Here is a 19,561-nt window from a genome sequence, read left to right as displayed (position 1 = left end):
TAATTTCCTAGTAACTAAAAAAAAAAATAACATTATTCCCTTGACAATTTAGGACATTGGGGAGGTTACATTAAAATCTTAGTAAAAAAGGGAAGGGGAATGGTTTTGATACAATTATGGCTATAAATACGTTTTTACAAATAGGGAATGGTAAATGTTGTGTATGCATAAATGTATAGCTTGTCACAGTAGCCTAAGACCCCATGGGTTATTAAATCAGCAGAGATGAGACACTCATACATGTTGAATGATACAAGTACACATTCCATCAACATGGCTTCAGAGTACAAATCAGCCAAGTTGTTTCTTCTTCACCTTCACAAAGGTATACCCTGGTTAAGTTTATGCAAACAGGGTTGCAGAGGATGTTTGCCTAGGTTAGGAGTGCTAAATTTCTTCAAGTGAGCATTTGTCCCCTGTAAACTCAGAAAGCCATATCCTTTATATCCTAGCCTCAACCCCGTCCTTACCAAAAGACACTCTCCTGTGACTCCCCTATCATTAACCTCATTCTGGTTATTTGATTTCTAGCTATGTGCCAGGATAACTTTCTCTATTTGGTTCCTAACTGCATGCCAGGATAACCTTGTCTGTTCATATAAGGGCTCTCTCCCTTGAGCCTTTCCAGGCATAGCCAAGGCCAAGCCTGGACCAATAAGACCTATATGAGTGGAGGGATAACTTAAAAAATACCTGAGGAAATCCAATTAGATTTGAGTTACTTTGAAAGAACCTTTGGAATTTTTTTGTAAAACTATGTTAGCCCTTGAAATTTCGTGTGTGTTCATATATAGCATGCATTTTTACTCCTTAATTCACTATGAATTTACCATTTTTCATAGACCACAAACGTAAGTTGAGGTGAGAGAAAATTAGAGTTTTGAATGCTTGCTTTTATTTTCCCAGTTTATAGATGCATGCTGAATCTCCTGTTGCTAGCAGGGAATTGATTATTAACTTAGGTATCACTATTAGAAAGGTCATGTCTCCAGATTTTTCTGATAAAATATACTTAACTTCTGAGACGTTCACATGGGACACAGCCACACAGCCATTTTAATCTCATTTGAAAACTTGTACTTGGTTCAGGGGAATGCTCTGAAATAAAACAGTATCTGCCTTGTAGCTCTAATCATTATTCTCATAAGGGAGAAATAGTGATCACATCTTACTGGAAGACGACCTGCTAGAGTTTACTATTTGCTTTTACTCTCTTTACAAGTTGAGAACAGACTGTCACATTTCCTATTTAATAATCCTGCAAGACTTGACAGTTGTTAAGCAGAAACATTTCTAAGCTTTTCTTTTTGACATTTTACTTTCTTTTAAACTTCTTTTAAACTTTCATCGTTTGTTTTTCAGTGTTTTAGTATCTCTTTCCTGACCACCCACTGAGTGCTAGGTCTTTTCCACATATCTTAGATTGTTGGTCTCAAATAAAAACATGACCAGCAGAAAGGGAGGAGTAAAGAACGTGGCTTCCTTTCATCTTTTTCTCTAAAATGACAACAAGCACACAAGAATTTCACTTCTCAAAATAAGTAGCATGGTTACATGTTTAAGAGCACAGGCTTGAAAGCTATACTAACCTGGTTTTGATTTCCTCATCTGACACTTGACTAGCTGGCTGTTCTTGGGATAATCTCAGTGGTAAAATGGGGAGGATAATAATATCCCTCTGATTCTGAGGATTAAATTCATGTCACCTATCTGACCTATTTAGGACTATACCTGCAAATATGAACGATCACAGTTCTATCTCAATTTCAAAATCAGAAGTTGGCTGTGTTCATCATGATCCATACTAGAAACCTATTCAGAATTCTGGATATCCTGCTTATAACTTAAACTACCAGCCCATTATATTGTAATTTTTATATTAACCTGGAATTTTTCTCTGTAAAATGTAAAGCATGAGTATATTAGTTGTTAGGATCCACTTTTAAAAATTAACATTATCGGGGCACCTGATTGACTCAGTAGACTGAGCATCTGACTTCAGCTCAGGTCACCATCTCACAGCTCCTGAGTTTGAGCCCTGTGTCTGTCTCTGTGCTGACCACTCAGAGCCTGGAGCCTGCTTCGGATTCTGTGTCCCCATCTCTCTCTGCCCCTCCCACACTCACACTCTGTCTCTCTCTCTCTCTTAAAAATAAATAAACATTAAAAAAAATTTTAAGATTTAGAAATTAACATTATCCCCATATTTCCTAGGCCCTAATTGTCCTAGCTCTTTACATTGTTGTAATAAGGGAAAATGACTTTTTTCGTGTGATGGACTGACTCAACCATCTTGGGTTTCCTGGAACTGAGGAGTTTCTAGGAACATGAGATTTTTACTGCAAAAACTGAGAACATGGTGAGCAAACCAGGATGGTTGGCTGCTCAGAGTATAAAGATATTACATAAGGTAGAGGTAGAAGGGAGAAATAGTAGTAATGTTAATATCACCAAATAAAACAGAATTATTATTTTAAGTTTATGTATTTTGAGAGAGAGAAAGCACACATGAGCAGGGGAGGGGCAGAGAGAGAAAATCCCAAGCAGGCTCCATACTGTCAGTACAGAGCCTGACATGGGGCTCAAACCCACAAACCACAAGATCAAGACCTGAGCCGAAATCAAGAGTCAGACACTTAAGTGACTAAGACACCCAGGCACCCCCACAACAGAATTCTTAATACAACACCATTGTTCCCTGGATTTTTGATTCAGTCAGTCTCTAAGTATCTGAAGGGTGAAATTGCACTGAACTAATTTATTCTAAATGTCAGGCATTTGGGCTTCATATTTTGCTATTATCCTCATCTGTAGGACATATTCCTTCTCTTTCATTTTATGTTGTTCTCTCCTCTGATCATTTTTTCTTTTTTTTTTGCTTGTTCTTTTTCTTTTAGGTCAACTCAAATTAAAACATACTCTTGGGATAATGCCCAGGTTATCCTGGTTGGGAACAAATGTGACATGGAAGATGAGCGGGTCATCTCAACGGAGAGAGGCCAACATTTAGGAGAACAGCTTGGTAAGTGATAAATTCACACACACACACACACACACACACACACACACACACACACACACACCAGAGGTTGGTAATTATTTGTAACACTGCACAGAGTAACCGCTAATTGCTAGGGTGGGTGTAATGAAAAGACTGTCAACTTTGAATGGAAACCAACATATCCTTGGTAAGTAAGAAGTGGATCTCCTCCCACTTTCTCTGGCACTGTTAGAATCCAAGCATAATAACAAAAGCAAAATAGCCAGAATGTTGATCTAGTACAAGGTATTCAAATTCTTTTTCACGAGAAACACAGTTTAAGCCTTGCCTGCTATTTTTTTGTTGCTATTTTTTTCCTCCATATGCAACATTTTGTGTTGAGTGAGCACTTTATTATAATGTGTGATTATTGTCAGGTTTCTACTTGAGTTCAGAAGCACAAATAGGTCATATTATCGCTAGTGGTTCTGGGGACATCGCTGACAACTTGTTGCTGTTAAAAATGTCTTTGAGATTCCATCTCCTCATCTCTCAAGAATGAGTATCATGACCCAGGCCTACTTTACCAAGTTTTTGTAGATAAAACCAAGGTAAAAAATAGATACTAGCTTTAGAAGTCGCAAAGCCATTTTAAACACAAAACAGTGTGTCTTGAGAGAAAAATACTTGAGTGAGTAGGGTAGAGTTTTGGTGCACAGCAGGGACTTGTGACTGATTTTTCAGCTCAAGGCATTTTATACTGAGCACCTGTTATATGCCCTGCCCTATGCCAAATAGCACAGGGAATACAAAAATGTATGATTCACAGTCCCTGGGCTCAAGTTGCTTTCAGTCAAGTGGGAAAACTGGAGATACGCATAGAAAAGCAGAAACAGCAAGACAATAAAAACAGGATAATTAACTAGGAGGTGTACACCAAAGGGAAAGCAACAGGGGGAAGGAGGCAGATCAGGAGAGGGGTGCCAGGGGGTATGGGAGCAAAGTGGGACAGCAGGCAGGTAAAACTCAAAGCAGACAGGACACCTGTAGAGAAAGTGTGTGGAATTGAGCAGAACAGCTACAAAGAAATTATTGATGAGAGGACATAGAGATCATATGGGTGCAATGCCAAGATAAGGCCTGAATGGACCCTAAAGGAGGACAGAATATGAAAACCACAAAAGGGAGAGGAAACGTTATGAATAAAGGGCACAATGGAGCAAAGACATTTAGAGGAGAATGAGTAAAAAAGTTAGAACCTAGCATAATATTATGGAAGTGGAGAGTGGATTTGGGAAACAATTCAAGCCCTAGAGCAAAAGAGCTGGAATTTTTTTTTATTATTCCTCTCCCTCTTCCTTTCTCTTTCCCTCTCCCTCTTCCTCCTTACACAACAGAAAGCTTGGAAGTATTCTTAGTAGACTCTGGCTCTCCAACCTTTTTGGCCAGTACCTACAGTAAAAAACATGTTTAATCTAGCAACCCAGTGCATATGTATGTACAGAGAAAGAATGAAACAGAAGTTTCACAAAGTATATTTACCCTCAGTAGATGAGATTCATTCTGATATTTTTCTATCCTCTTCTGTTTCTCCTTTTATCTTTTAATAGTGGTCTCAACCCACTATTGATTTTAGGACCTAGTGATGGGCCTCAACCTACAATTTGAAAAGCACTGCTATGAAGGGGTGCTTTGGGAGTATTCAGCTAATACTGGGCGGCACAGATTAGAAAAGCAGAGAGCCTCTCATTGGGTCACTTTATCATGTGGTAATCTCATAAAAGAACTATGAGCAATCCAGTCTGAGAGCTTGAATACTTCTTCATGAGATCAGTGCTCTCATCAGTGTCCCTAACGGCCATTACCCAATGGCCACAAGAATCCTTCTTTTTTTTTTTTTAAATTTTTTTTTTCAACGTTTATTTATTTTTGGGACAGAGAGAGACAGAGCATGAACGGGGGAGGGGCAGAGAGAGAGGGAGACACAGAATCGGAAACAGGCTCCAGGCTCTGAGCCATCAGCCCAGAGCCTGACGCGGGGCTCGAACCCACGGACCGCGAGATCGTGACCTGGCTGAAGTCGGACGCTTAACCGACTGCGCCACCCAGGCGCCCCGGCCACAAGAATCCTTCTAACAATGTTTGTGGAGCTGCCCAGGAGAAAGTCACATAGCTGACGTCTTGTCTCTCTGTGGTTGCCCTTGAACCTTTATCATTTCATTCAGAGGGGCTCTCCCATTCTATCACTTTAACAGTGTTTTTTTTTTTTTTTCTTAAATCTGAAAACTTGGCACTCTCTCTTTAATCCCCTCAGCACTTCAAGAAGTTAGGGGTGGAGAATAGGAGGTCTCCAAGAGAGAAGGGAAACCTAGGAGAGGCTTAGCAGGGTGGTTTCTTGAAACCCTCTCTTCTCACCCTTTATTTTCTTCACTTGTCAGGCATATGCCACATTGAAGGCAGGGGAACTGCTCCACAGATAGAAAGTGGTTCTATATATTAACCTGAAAATTGTTTGGTTCAAACAAAAATATATTGAAGCCAAGTACTGTTTAATGTTAGGAGTACAAAAGAGCCTGGTAACTGCATAAATTCTTTACTACTCTAATAAAGTAGTAATTGTACTGGGTAATTTACTTGGGTGTTCCAAAGTAAATTACTTGGGTGTAATTTACTTGGGTGTTCCAAAGAGCAGGTTATGGAAGGAAGCATTAGAATGATGGGAATGCAGGGTGCCTGGGTGGCTCAGCCCTTGAAGCATCTGATTCTGGATTCCGGCTTAGGTCATAGTCTCACAGTTTCTGAGATCAAGCCCCACATAGGGCTCTGCACTGACAGTGTGGAGTCTTCTTGGGTTTCTCTCTCTCCCTATCTCTCTGCCTCTTCCCCACTCGTGTGCATTTTCTCCCTCTCTCTCTCTCAAACTAAATAAACATTAAAACAAAAAAATAATGATGGGTATGCATGAAGAGGGTGACCTTTATTAGAACGCCTATGACTGGCATCAACATAACCCCTTTCATATAATACAGAGATGTAGGAAAGTTCCTGAAATTGTGAGGCAGAAATGTTTTACACTCCTGTGCAAATGGTTTCTAATTGACTTTTTTTTTTTTGCTATTTAATATAACCCATCAGTTGTCATAGCAACCAACACTTGTGCATTCTTAGAGAGTCATTTACCTCCTTTAATGTGGCTTGTTCTGATGACTGCACACACTTCGACAAATGATCATGAGAGATCATTTGTATGGAAATAAAACCACTCTCACAATCTAAATTATTTTAAAGGTTTTTGCTTTATTTTTAAAAAGTACTAGTAAATCTCCAGGATACTCTCACATAGACACAGAGATCGGGCACTTCTTTTTACTTGTCATTTCCACATTTGGGTGGATGGTTGGAAATAACTCTTCCATCAGTCTGGTTACAATTAATTCTTCATTGTGGACGGTTAAACCCACATAACATTTGCTAACCCTGATGAGGGTACTTGAAGGAACTCAGTTGTAGCTAAGGTATTTAAAATCTGTGTATGGCTGCTGCTCTTGTTAATGCAGTTTAGTTCACCAGACCTGTACTAAGTGTTTACAGTGTGTCAGCTGTTAGGAATACCATACCCTACCTTCCAGGAGTAAACATAGTAGTACCTGAGATAAAGTATACAGACAGCATTTTTCTGGCTTTCTCTTTCCTGACTGTTCCACTTGGCCCTGTTGGGTATGCCCTCGTTGTAGAACTTGGCCTTCTTTGCTTCCATCCCATGTTGCCCTCCGTTCTCCTCCCTCCCGAGTCATACTTTCTGTTTTCTTGGAAGACCCCTCCTCTTTCTGCTACTTGCACTTTGGCTTTCCTTCTTGGGCTCACCATTCTTCATTATCTCCATGTTCCCTTAGATGTTCCTATCCACTTCCATGGTTAGACATACAGACCATGAAAACCAAATCTTTTTTTTTTTTTTTTTAATTTTAATTCCAGTAGAGTTAACACACAGGGTTTTATTAGGTTTAGGTATACAATGTAGTGATTTAACACTTCCATACCTTACCCAGGTTCATCACAAGTACATTCCTTAACCCCATCATCTGTATCATTGTTCCCTGCCTGCCTTCTAGTAACCATCAGTTTGTTCTCTATAGTAAGAATGGGTTTCTTGGTTTGTCTTTTTTCTCTTCACTTTTTTGTTTCATTTCTTAAATTCCACCTATGAGTGAAATCACATGGTATTTCTTGTTCTCTGACTTACTTCACTTAGCATAATACACTCTAGCTCCATCCATGTCATTGCCATTGGCAAGATTTCATTCTTTTTCATGGCTGAATAACATTCTTTGTGTGTGTGTGTGTGTGTGTGTGTGTGTGTCCCATCTTCTTTATCCATTCATCAATTGATAGACATTTGGGATGCTTTAAAAAATTGGCTATTGTAAATGCTGCTATAAACATAAGAGGGAATACAAGCCTTTGATTTAGTGTTTTTGTATTTTTTAGGTAAACACCAGTAGTGCAATTACTAGAAAAAAGTTGCATTTCTAACTTTTGAGGAACCACCATACTTCTTCCACAGTGGCTATATCAGCTTGCATTCCCACCAACAGTGACAATGAAATCTGGTTCTAGCCCTGACCGCTCCCTTGAGCTGTAGATTCCTCTATCTACCCCCATAGCTGTGCTTCTTATTTAGGGTGGTCCTTTAATCATCTGCAGCTAAATTGTCTGAGCTTCTTTTTCAAGTGCACATTGTCAACCCTCTCAAGCCTGTTGCATTAGAGTTTCTAAAGTGGAAGCCCAGAATCTAAATTTTTAAGAAGCACCCTCTGAATTTCACACAACAGAATCACATTTTAGAATGAGGGCTTAGATAGTGGCAAGTTTTTGGAGAGAGTAGAGAATTGCTCCTAGAGCTTTACAATATCTTATAGCTGATTCTATTCTTCTAATGCATGTTTTTAACATTTACTACAGATGCATGTAACTATAACAATATATAGGAATGTTTTAGATTTGTATTTAGTTTAAATAACATTTGTAATATGCCAATAATCTAAATAAATGTACAATATAACTTAAAATTTGAAGGTAAAACTTAAGTTCGAAAAAATAGAAATAAATTTTTTCTAAAATGGAAGTCACTTAACTGAACTGAGAACAAATAAATTTATAGAGGGGAAGGGATTTGTATTGCTTTGAAATTATAGACGAAAGAATATTTGAACTATTTTTATAAGCTCTGGCAGGGCAGAAAGTACAGAAATTCTGAAGTTTGCCAAAAATGTAGTCAAAGAAACAAAGACTGAAGATAATTTAAAATTGAGAGAAGTGATTATTTTTTATAAATAATTTGTAAGGATCCAGTTTTGAAATGTTTCTAATTTGGATTAATATTTATTCCTAAAGCAAATAATAGATACTTATTCCCTATTACTCTGCATTCAAGTAGTTGTCATGATATTATGTGCATGCATTCCTAAATTCCAGACCTTCCCCTGTATATTTTCCCTTGTCTAGTACAGACACCCCATGAGGATTTCTGACAACTATAAAATATGTTAACACTTGGCCACTTTTCCAATCTGAAATAATTTTCCTACCATTTTACCAGTGTAATGACTTACTCTGTTTTGGTTATTCATCTCACAAATATTTATTAAACACTGACAGTGACATCAGGGAGTCATAAAATATGTATCTTTTCTGTTAGGAAGCTGAACATGTGTTCTGTATATCAGAAATATAATTAATATCTTGAATACATAAATTAAACAGCTGGAAAACATCAAAACAAGTGCAATTTGAAGGGTGGAGGAGGGACATGGAATTGTATGAGTTGATAGTTGCTTCTGTTTTAGGAATATGAAGACCGACAAAACTCATTCTGTCTATACTATGAAGCACACTGATTCCATAAAGACTAGCTTAACTGATCCCTTCAAGGGAATAATCTGTTGAGGCAGAAAGAGGTAAATTAAAGACAAAGAGAAAAGGATACTCTTTCACATCATAAAGACTATACTGTTTCTTGTTGTAGTACAGACAGTATATATAATTACTTCTTAAAAGATCTAGATAAATCAAGGCAGCCAGATTTGCTATGTCTGAAAGTGTTTGGACTCTCTGTGGATATTTCTATCCTATCAAGGTTAAAAATTTGGGCGCATTGACCATACTACCTCACATGCCTTGATATTACTGGTGGAGACAAGTTAACTGAGATGAATGGAACATCATTGTAACTCACCCAGGAAAGTCTGCCTTTTTGGGTTTTAGTGATTATTCTTCAGATTCCTGCTGAACCTGGGTTCCCTAACTTGAGAATTCTTATTCCGGGTTTATGTAATCTGCTCTGCTCCTATGAATCTTTTAGCACAAACCACCCTTGTCTTTGGCTGCCAACCCAGAGAAGAGAAAGCAAGGCAATGATTATAATGTGAAATTATGTTATCCTGGGAAACCATGAACTTTTGGATCCATGTGGTCTGACCCTAAGCAGCCAGATTCTCTTCATATGTTTTTCATTGGACATAATTATAATAATAGCATTATACCTTCCCTGACCTCTAAACTCACTCCTGAGTCATTGTATCCTTAGTACAACTTTGAGGTACAGAATACGTCTTAACTGAATTCAGTTTTCTGTTTTACAGTCCAGGTGGAAATTAGTTCCTATATAACTGGTAAGTTTATTTAAACTCTGTTCTTGGATGCCACAGTCTTCCAGTGATCTACAGACTTCTAGTGGAAGATGCCAGAAAATGACTACATCATTAATTAAGGATAAATTCTCTTAAATGCATTCTTATCCAAATACATAACTTCTCTTTTCAACAAATGCCAGTCTTTTGGAGTCTCCTCCAAAATTAGTTTATTAGTTAATTAAAACTAGAAAACTCTTTAACCATTCTGTGCTTTCTTTTTCTTAGTACCTTTAGAATTTCTTAGTACCTTTAGAACACCAATTTAGAGCATCTGTAATCAAGACCACTTAAGGAAGTTCTCTTCTAAATAATGAAAAATCAAAGAATTGTAGAGTGTGCTATTATCTTGATGGTTTTATGCCCTGAGCCATATCAGACTGCTCTGAGATTGGGAATAACAGATGAATTAACTCAGAAGTCACAGGTGGGCCTCAGAACACTGATAGGATCTCTTTCTTTCTCAGCCATTCGTCACATAAAAGCAAAGCAGGGAGAGGGAAATAAATCTAGAAGGAAGATTGGATCCAGAGTAAGGATTCTGAAAAAAAATCCCAGTACTTGAGCCATATTCAGGCCAATTAGTTAGAATCTCTAAAATGGGACCCAAAGTATTTTTAAATTATTTTTGTTGAAGTATAATTGACATATAACATCATATTAGTTTCAGGAGTAAAATATAATGATATATATATATGTGTATATATATTGCAAAATGATCACAATAATTTGAGGTAACCTCTGTTACCATACTTAGAAATTTTTTTCTTGTGATGAGAACTTGTAAGATCTACTGTCAAAACAAGTTTTAAATAAAAAATACAGTATCATTAACTAAAGTCGCCATGCTATACATTATATTTCTGTGAGTGATTTATTGTATTACTGGAGATTTTTATATTTTGTCCCCCTGCACCCATTTTGTCCACCCCTGACTCTGAGCCTTTGGTAGCCATCAATCTATTCTCTGTATCTTTGTGCTTCATTTTTTTTTTTAATTTTTTTTTTAATGTTTATTTATTTTTGAGACAGAGACAGAGCATGAATGGGGGAGGGGCAGAGAGAGAGGGAGACACAGAATCAGAAGCAGGCTCCAGGCTCTGAGCCATCAGCCCAGAGCCTGACGCGGGGCTCGAACTCACGAGCTACAAGATCGTGACCTGAGCCGAAGTCGGACGCTCAACCGACTGAGCCACCCAGGCGCCCCCTTCATTTTTTTTTTTAATTGAAGTATAGTTGACATGTAATATTACCTTAATTTCAGGTGTGCAACATAGTGATTCCATAATTACATACACTACAAAATACTCACCATGGTAAGTGTAGTTATTATCTGTCATCATATAAAGTTATTACAATAATACTGACTTTATTCCCTATGCTGTACTTTTTTATTCCATCATTAATTTATTTTAAAACTGGAAGTTTGTACTTTTTAAGTCCCTTTCATGTATTTCACCTCTCCCCATCCTCCCAGCTCTTACAGCCATCGATTCTCTATATTTATTTGTCTGTTTCTGTTTTGTTGTTGCTTGTTTTATTTTTTATGCTCCACATATAAGTGAAATCATATATGTGATTTCACTGACTTATGTCACTTAGCATAATATCCCCTAGGTCCAGCCAAACTGTGATAAATGGCAAGATTTCATTTTTTATGGCTGAGTAATATTTCATTGTCTATATACCACATCTTCTTTATTCATTTGTCAGTGGACAATGCTTCAATAAACATTTGTCAGTGGACACAGTTGCTTTCATATCTTAACTATTATAAATAATGCTTCAATAAACATGCATATATCTTTTCAAATTAGTATTTTTGTTTTCTTTGGATAAATACCCAGAGGTGGAATTAGGTATCACACATTACTTCTGTTTTTAGTTTTTTGAGAAACCTTATTACTGTTTCCATAGGGGCCCTACCAGTTTGCATTCCCACCAACAGTACCCTAAGGTTGCCTTCTCTTCTTGTCCTAGCCAACACTTGTTATTTCTTGTCTTTTTGATACTAGCTATTCTGATAGCTGTGAGGTAATACCTCAGTGTGGTTTTGATTTGCATTTCCCTGGGGATTAGTGATGCACATCTTTTCATGTGTCTGTTGGCCTTCCATATGTCTTCTTTGAAAAAAGGCCTCTAGATGTGTGTTAAATTAGATGAGTACCCCTCAGACTGATCCTTCGTGTTTAGCCAATGAGCCTCTTTCATATAAAGTTTGGGTGTCTCTCATTTGGCTATCTCTGCATTAGGCCCTGGGATGTAGGTCTGTGTGCAAGCCCTTTAAGAGCTTTTTCTCACTTTACTACAATGTTGTAGGTACCATGGATGCAAGCCCCATTCATTTTCAAAGCCAAATATTCTGGAGGGCTTGTCTCTCAGGCACAGGTCATAAAATTTTGATACCATATGTGGGGTTTAAATCGTGTGCCCCTCAATGAGAAGCTTTGGGTTTTGAGTTCCTTCCTCATGGTAGATTGCTAAGCCAGGAATTAAATTTAGGGCAAGATTGTACCCCAGCTTCTCCTACCCACTGTGATGTGGCCATTTTCCTGTTCACCCAGTGGGTAGGAGTCACTCAGCTACTTTTTAGATTTTTGTTCCAGAGGATTGTTCCATATGTAGCTGTAGATTCATTATGTCTGTGGGAGGTGAGTTCAGTATTCACCTGTGTTACCATCTTGACCCAGAACCTAACTATACTTTATTTAAGTCTCAGGTTATTCTAACACATGGTCATGATTGAGACCAGTGATGTACAGGGAAAACCAACAAACCAAACACACACACACACACACACACACACACACACACACACACACACACACGGCAGATTACTCCAGAGCTAGCAGAAGGAAGTTGTGCCAAGTGATGCTTTTCATGGTTGGCAACCATGCTTCTCTGCCTCAGGAACCCACTCCACAAAGTTGGCTTCCTACTGACCCACCTCATGTGCCACCATAGTCTGGCCTCCTGTGGCCCATAGTTATAACATTTTTAAGAAGGTTTTGTTGTTCAAAAGAGGAGTGTGAAGTTATAGAACAGTGCATAATTAGTGGGTTCAGTGAGAATTTAGCAAAATCTGCTTGGGATTGCAGTTAAACTAAATGTGCTGTAGTAGGGACACATTAAGAATTTATTTCTTTGGGGAGGGGGGATAGGAGATAAATGCTTTGTTGGGTAAGTGGGAATTCATTACAGCATTTTATTCACTCATTCAGTATTACTGAACATCACCTACTGGTCAAGCACTGAGACCAAACCAACAGTATAACCAAACTCCAGCCTCCCAAGCAGATTCTAGTCTAGTGAGGGACACATAAACAAAGACTTTTAAAAGACAATATATATTGCCATAATATAGATGTTGACTCAGTGTTAGAAGAGCTTGTAAGGTAGATACTCCCTCTCTGAAGACTCTGGGAATGGTGGAATTGAGGAGATGATGTTTGAACCAAGCCTTAAAGTATAAATAGGATTGAGTAGGTTGACAAACAGATGATTGTCCTTCTAGGCAGAAGAAGCAGATCTGGAGAGATCTAAAGCTTGGAAAGCTAGCACATTATGAAGAGCCTTGTTTGTAGGGCTGAATAAGTGAGTTTTGTCGTATAAATTCTGAATAACTGTGCTATGTTTTAAACAATGTGGTGACAAGATCACATTTCACTTTAGACCAGTTACTCTGGCAGTGTTCCTAAAATTAAGATGTTTAAGATCAGCTGGGGTACAGAAAGAAAATGTTAACACTTACATTTATTTGTATATCAGTATTCACATATTTTTTAGTTGTTGCCCATCTTTTGTAATGTATTAGTCCAATAACACATCATAATTTAAAATATTTATCAGTACCAAATCTTTATTTTGGTTTTTGTTTTTTATTGAAATATATTTAACATATAACAATGTGTAAATATAAGGTGTAAAACATGTTAATTTCATATGTTTATATTACATTGTATTGTAATAGGAATGCCATTATGATGATAATTAACACCCCATCACCTTACATAATTAGTCTTTTTAATAGTTGGAATAATTAGGGGCACCTGGGTGGCTTAGTTGGTTAAACGTTGGACTTTGGCTCAGGTGATGATCTCACAGTTCATGGTTTGAGCCCCATGTCAGGCTCTGTGCTGACAGCTCAGAGCCTGGATCCTGCTTCAGATTCTGTGTCTCCTTCTCTCTCTGTTCCTCCCCAACCTGGACTCTGTCTCTCAAAAATAAATAAACATTAAACAAAATTTTAAAAAATACTTGGAATAATTACGTTCTAGTCTCTTATCAAGTTTGAGGGTTACAGTACACTATGGTTACCTATATTTACTGTGCTGTGCATTAGATTTCTGGGGCTTATTTACTAACCATTGCAAGTTTGTACCCTTCAACATCTTTCCTGTTACCCAATCCCCATCCCCCAGTAACTACCATCTTAATATGTTTTCACAAGTTTGGCTTTTTAGATTTCCACATATAACTGATATCATGCAGCACTTAAATTCATCTGACTTACCTCACCTAGCATAATATGTACAGTGACCATCCATGTTGTTGCAAATGGCAGGATATCCTTCTTTCTCATGGCTGAATAATATCCATTGTGTGTATATATACCACAACTTCCTTATCCATTCATCCATTGATGGACACTTTGTTTCTGTATCTCGCAGTTGTGAATGCTACAATAAACATGGAGTGCATATATTTCTTAAAATTCTGTTTTCATTTCCATTGGGCATATACCCAGAAGTAGAATTGCTGGATCATATGGTACATCTATTATTTTTTAGGAAACTTCATGTTTTTCATAGTGGTAGGAGTCATTTACATTCTCACTAACACTGTGTGAGGGCTCCCTTTTTTTCCACATCCGTGCCAGCCCTTGTTATCTCATCTTCTTGATTATAATCTATATAACAGGTGTTGAGCATCTTTTCATAATACCGTTTGGCCATTTGAATGACTTCTTTGGATAAATGTCCATTTAATTTTCTGCCCATTTATTAATCAGATTTTTTTATTGTGAGTTATTTGAGTTATGTATTTTAGATGTTCGTTCCTTATCTGACAGATGGTTTGCAAAATAATTCTTTCTATAGGTTGTCTTCTCATTTTGTAAATGGTTTCTTTTGTTATGCAAAAGCTTTTAAGTTCAGTGTAGTACCATTTGTTGAATCTTGCTTTTGTTGGTTGTACTTTGGGTGTCATATCCAAAAAAAATCATTGCCTAGCCTAAGTTCCAGGCATTTCTTCCCTATGCTTCTTCTAGGAGTTTTTTAGTAGCAGGTATAATGTTTAAACTTTTAATCCATTTTGAGTTAATTTTTATGAGTAGTCTAAAGATAGGGGTCCAAATCTGTTGAAGAGATTATTCCTTCTCAACCGAGTGTTCTTGGCTACCTCATTGAGTATTCATTGACCATGTAAGCAGGGTTTTATTCCAGGATCTCTATTCTGTAGTGCTAGTGTATGTGTCTACTTTTGTGTCAGTGTAATACTGTTTTTTATTACTATAGCTTTGTAGTATAGTTTGAAATCTGGACCTGTGGTAACTCCAAGCTTTGTTCTTTTTCCTGAGGATTGTGATAGCTATTCAGGGTCTTTTGTAGTTTCAGACAACTTTTAGATTTTTTTCTGTGAAAAAATGTCTTTGTTATTTTGATGGGAATTGCACTGAATCTATAGATAGCTTTGGATGCAATGGCCATTTTAAGAATATAAATTCTTTCAATCTGTGAACATAGGATGTCTTTCCATTTGTTTGTACCTGCTTTGATTTCTTTTAGCACCTTCTTGTAGTTTTCATTCTACAGATCTTTCACTTTCTTGGTAAAGTTTATTCTTCAGCATTTTGTTTCTGACACTATTGTGAATAGGATGATTTTATGTATTTCTTTTTCAGATGCTTCCTCATTAGTGTATAAAAAGGCAGTTGATACTGCATGTTGATTTTGTAACCTCCAACTTTACTGAAATTACTGTTTTCCAATAGTTTTTTGGGTGAGTCTCTGACACATTTTGAAAAACAGAATCCTAGGGGCGCCTGGGTGGCGCAGTCGGTTGAGCGTCCGACTTCAGCCAGGTCACGATCTCGCGGTCCGTGAATTCGAGCCCCGCGTCGGGCTCTGGGCTGATGGCTCAGAGCCTGGAGCCTGTTTCCGATTCTGTGTCTCCCTCTCTCTCTGCCCCTCCCCCGTTCATGCTCTGTCTCTCTCTGTCCCAAAAATAAATAAACATTGAAAAAAAAAAAAATTTAAAAAAAAAAAAAAAAAAAAAAAAGAAAAACAGAATCCTATCATCTGCAAATGACATCAGTTTTATTTCCTTCCTTCCTGATGTGGATGCCTTACAAATTTGTCTTGGCTAATTGCTCTAGGTAGAACTTCGAGAACTACAGTAAATAAGAATGCTGAGAGTGGGCATTGTTGTCTTGTTTCTGCTCTTAGGGGAAAATTTTTCAATTTTCCTCCATTGAGTAAAATGTTAGCTGCAGATTTGTCATATATGGCCTTTATTATGTTGAGTTATGTTCCTTATATACCAGATTTGCAAAGTTTTGTTTTTTTTAATGAAAGAATGTTATATTGTGTCTGATGTTTTTTCTGCATCTTTTGAGATGGTCACATGACTTTTCTTTCCTCTTATGATTGTTATGTATTACATTTGTTAGTTTGCATATGTTGAACCATCTTGCTTCCCACGGATAAATCCCACTTGGCCATGATTTATAATCTTTTTAATATGTTCTTTGATTCAGTTTGCTATTATTTTAATATTTATATTCATCAGGTATATCAATTACTTATTCAATATCCTTACTAACATTATTGGTCTAGATTTTTTATTCATGATTTAGTCTTTCTAAGTTTTGTGTTTCTAGAAATTGATCACTTTCTTCTGGGTTGTGTAATTTGTTGTCATATAGTTGTTCTTTATAATAGTCTCTTGAAATCTTTTGTATTTCTAGTATCAGTTGTAATGTCTCATTTTTTATTTCTCACAGTTTGACTCTTCTTTTTTTCTTAGTCTAGCTAATGGATTGTGATTTGTTTATCTTTTCAAAGATTCCTAGCTGGACTTACACAAATTCTTTACCTCGAATGAGTATCTGTCCTGTTTGGCACTCTCCATTTCCATCCCTTCCCCCCATTGTGGCAAGTGGGTATAGAACAAATTCACCAATTGCTGTGGATTCTTAGCGCCCTTCAAGGTCCCATCCTAATACTTTCTGTTGCATGGGTGGGTAGAAATCTCCCAGGTGTCCTGATGTAATGTGCAGAGGTACTTTTATTGATGAACGTCTAATTTGTAGTAAATAAAAAGGGAGAGAAAAAATGATTCAGAATGCTGATGTCATGATGCTGACACTACTCCATCTGAACATCTTTTTTTTGAACTGGAAGAAATATATTATTGAAAATGCTTAGAGACCACTGGTTAGAAGATGAATTGTTGAAGGAAGACAGGAAGCATATCCATGGGTATACACTGGCCCCATAAGTCAAAATCTCTGGAGTACAAACATGAATGTTGTAGCTCCTCAAGGTGATTCTAATATACAGCAGAGAACCTCTGATGTAGACCCTACCTATATGTCACCTGACTGTATTGATTGAGAAGGACAGGCCTAAATTGAGCAGTGGAAGTGAGGATAAAAATGAAAACAGAGCTTTTTAAATATATAGGCAATAGAAAAAATAAGACTTGGTGGATGTTTGGATTTCGGAAGCTGAGGGTATAAAAGGGTAAAAAATGATCTCAGGGGGCTGGCTTGAATAACTCTCATGCAGAGAAAACCTGAGAGTAAAATCAACATATTCATATGCAGAAGGGAAGCAACCTAGAAAGAGGCAGAGAGAATGGAGAGTCAGGTGAATGGAGATATCATAGGATATCCAGTCAGGTGGAGAATCATAGGGTGAATGGGTCAGGATCTATTGTGTAAGCACAAAGAATTAGTCTTTCACTAGAATCCTGAAATTCATACTTACTTACTTTATTTATTACTTTTTAACTTTTTTTTTTTTTTTTTTTTTTTGGAGAGGGAGAAGCAGAGCACAAGTGGAGGAGGGGCGCAGAAAGAGAGAAAAAATCTACAGAGAAAAAATCTCTGAGCTGTCAGCACAGAGCCTGACACAGGGCTCGAACCCAGGAACCACAAGATCATGACCTGAGCTGAAGTCAGACGCTTAACTGACTGATACACCCAGGCGCCCCTGAAATCCATACTTTCAAAGATGACAGGAAATTACTGCTCAAATGCTATTTGCATTTGCTACTTGCCACCCTTTACTATGAAATTAAATGGGGAGGGGGTTAAAAGTTGTTTCCATTAAATGCATTTTTGTATAACATAAGAATCTGATGTGAAAAAAAAAAAAAAGAAGCATAGCCTAAGAACTGGCCAGTGTAGCTATGTCTGCATTGTTCATTATAGCTAATTTCAATTCCTGGGCTTCATCCTGACCTAAGAGTATCTACTTAGTTTGCTAAGGACTACTTAATTAGCTGGGGCACCAAAGCCAGAAAAGCATGAGAAGTTCTGGCAGTCGACACTCCCACCTTGGCCATTTAAACTTAAAGCTTTCTTCTTGGGTTCAGACCTGCTATGTTCCCTCCAGCCATCCCACTTTAATAAGTAATGATGCTTTTTTCCTTCAATTTTTTAATCTTTAACCTTTGTCTCTATGAAAATAAGAATGTAATAAAGCCAGGCCGAGGGAGACAAATTTTAATAAGGAGAGACTTGCCCTGAAGTCTGTTTTTCAAAACTCAGAACACCTGTTTCAAAATGTATTGATTCTTCTCTTCAGCTTTTCAAGATTTATTTAAATCCTAAGTGTAGTGTTTATGAAATAGTGGGCATTGCCAACTTTTAGGTGCAGTAGGGAGCCCCAGCAATGGTATTTAAAGGCTCTAAGTACCTGTCTTCACACAGCTCTCTGCAGAGAAGCAGGGCCACCCAAACGTTATTTCCACTAGCTCACATTCTTTTTAGCTAAATGTTCCCACGAGGTAGAAAATAAGCCAATAGGGTACATTTTAATATGTTTGGGTTGGTTTAGTTATGATCCTACTTGTGGGGTGGTTCAAAAGGGACCCCTACTTCCCCTGGTCCTTGTCTCATTTGAGCTCCCCAATTCCAAGTAACTTTTGACCTACCATTATTTCATAACCTATGGATATCCACTCTCTTGGCTGGTGGCTGAAATGCACTACCCAGCAAGTGTCCATATCTTATAAATGAAGTTGCCATGTATCCCAGTTTGCGTGGGATAGACTCGACTTATGCTCATTTCCCAGTGTATTAATAACACCCTCTTCAGTCTCAAAAAGGACTCGGTTTGGATGATGAATTTGACGGTCATGCAATCCATGAAATGCCACCCAGGAAGCACCTTTGAGTAAAACACTCCTGTTTCTCATAGATCTCAGGGTTGTGCATGCTGCTTCTCTTCTGGACCTCCTCTCTACTTCACCTTCTCAAATCCCCCAGTTAATGAATCCTTAAGACTTGGCAAATCCATGTTTTACTCATTGCTCTCTTAGTCAACCCCATTAACCTAGGCAATCTTTCTTCGACTCCTTACTCGCCCAGATCTCCGCCGTTTATTTGATCTTTAAGATAACCCAATTCCCCTAAGTCCAGCTCCTTCAAGGGCTGCCAAAATGCTAAATACGTCCTTGATTAACAGCCTCCAAACTCCCATCGCTTTCTACCATTTGCAGATCAAAAGTTCTCCTCTGGCTAGTCTCGAATTTGCATGTTTCCTGCCCCATCTAACAAAATTTTCCATTTCTCATTTGTCTTACCTGAATTTGGCTCAGAATCAGGCCCCTGCTTCTTTTCTTAGAATCTTTCAAGCTGTGCTCTTTTCCCATTCACATGAAC

General features: G+C 37.7%; 1 protein-coding gene across 2 annotated transcripts in view; it reads left to right on the top strand.

Moving 5' to 3' along the window:
* Positions 1-19,561, top strand: part of RAB3C (RAB3C, member RAS oncogene family) — a 282,400-nt gene that overhangs the window by 236,059 nt on the left and 26,780 nt on the right. For both annotated transcript variants that reach the window (XM_086700488.1, XM_025924493.2), the window contains exon 4: positions 2,898-3,022. In XM_086700488.1, coding sequence (XP_086556614.1) covers positions 2,898-3,022 — 125 coding nt within the window. The remainder of the gene's footprint in view (positions 1-2,897; positions 3,023-19,561) is intronic.

This window comes from Puma concolor, chromosome A1 (assembly GCF_028749965.1).
Source record: "Puma concolor isolate L17-30 chromosome A1, mPumCon1.1.hap2, whole genome shotgun sequence".
In the NCBI taxonomy this organism is placed as follows: Eukaryota; Metazoa; Chordata; class Mammalia; order Carnivora; family Felidae; genus Puma; species Puma concolor.
Note: the sequence above shows the minus strand (reverse complement) of the source record. Positions and strands in the feature narration are given on the sequence as shown.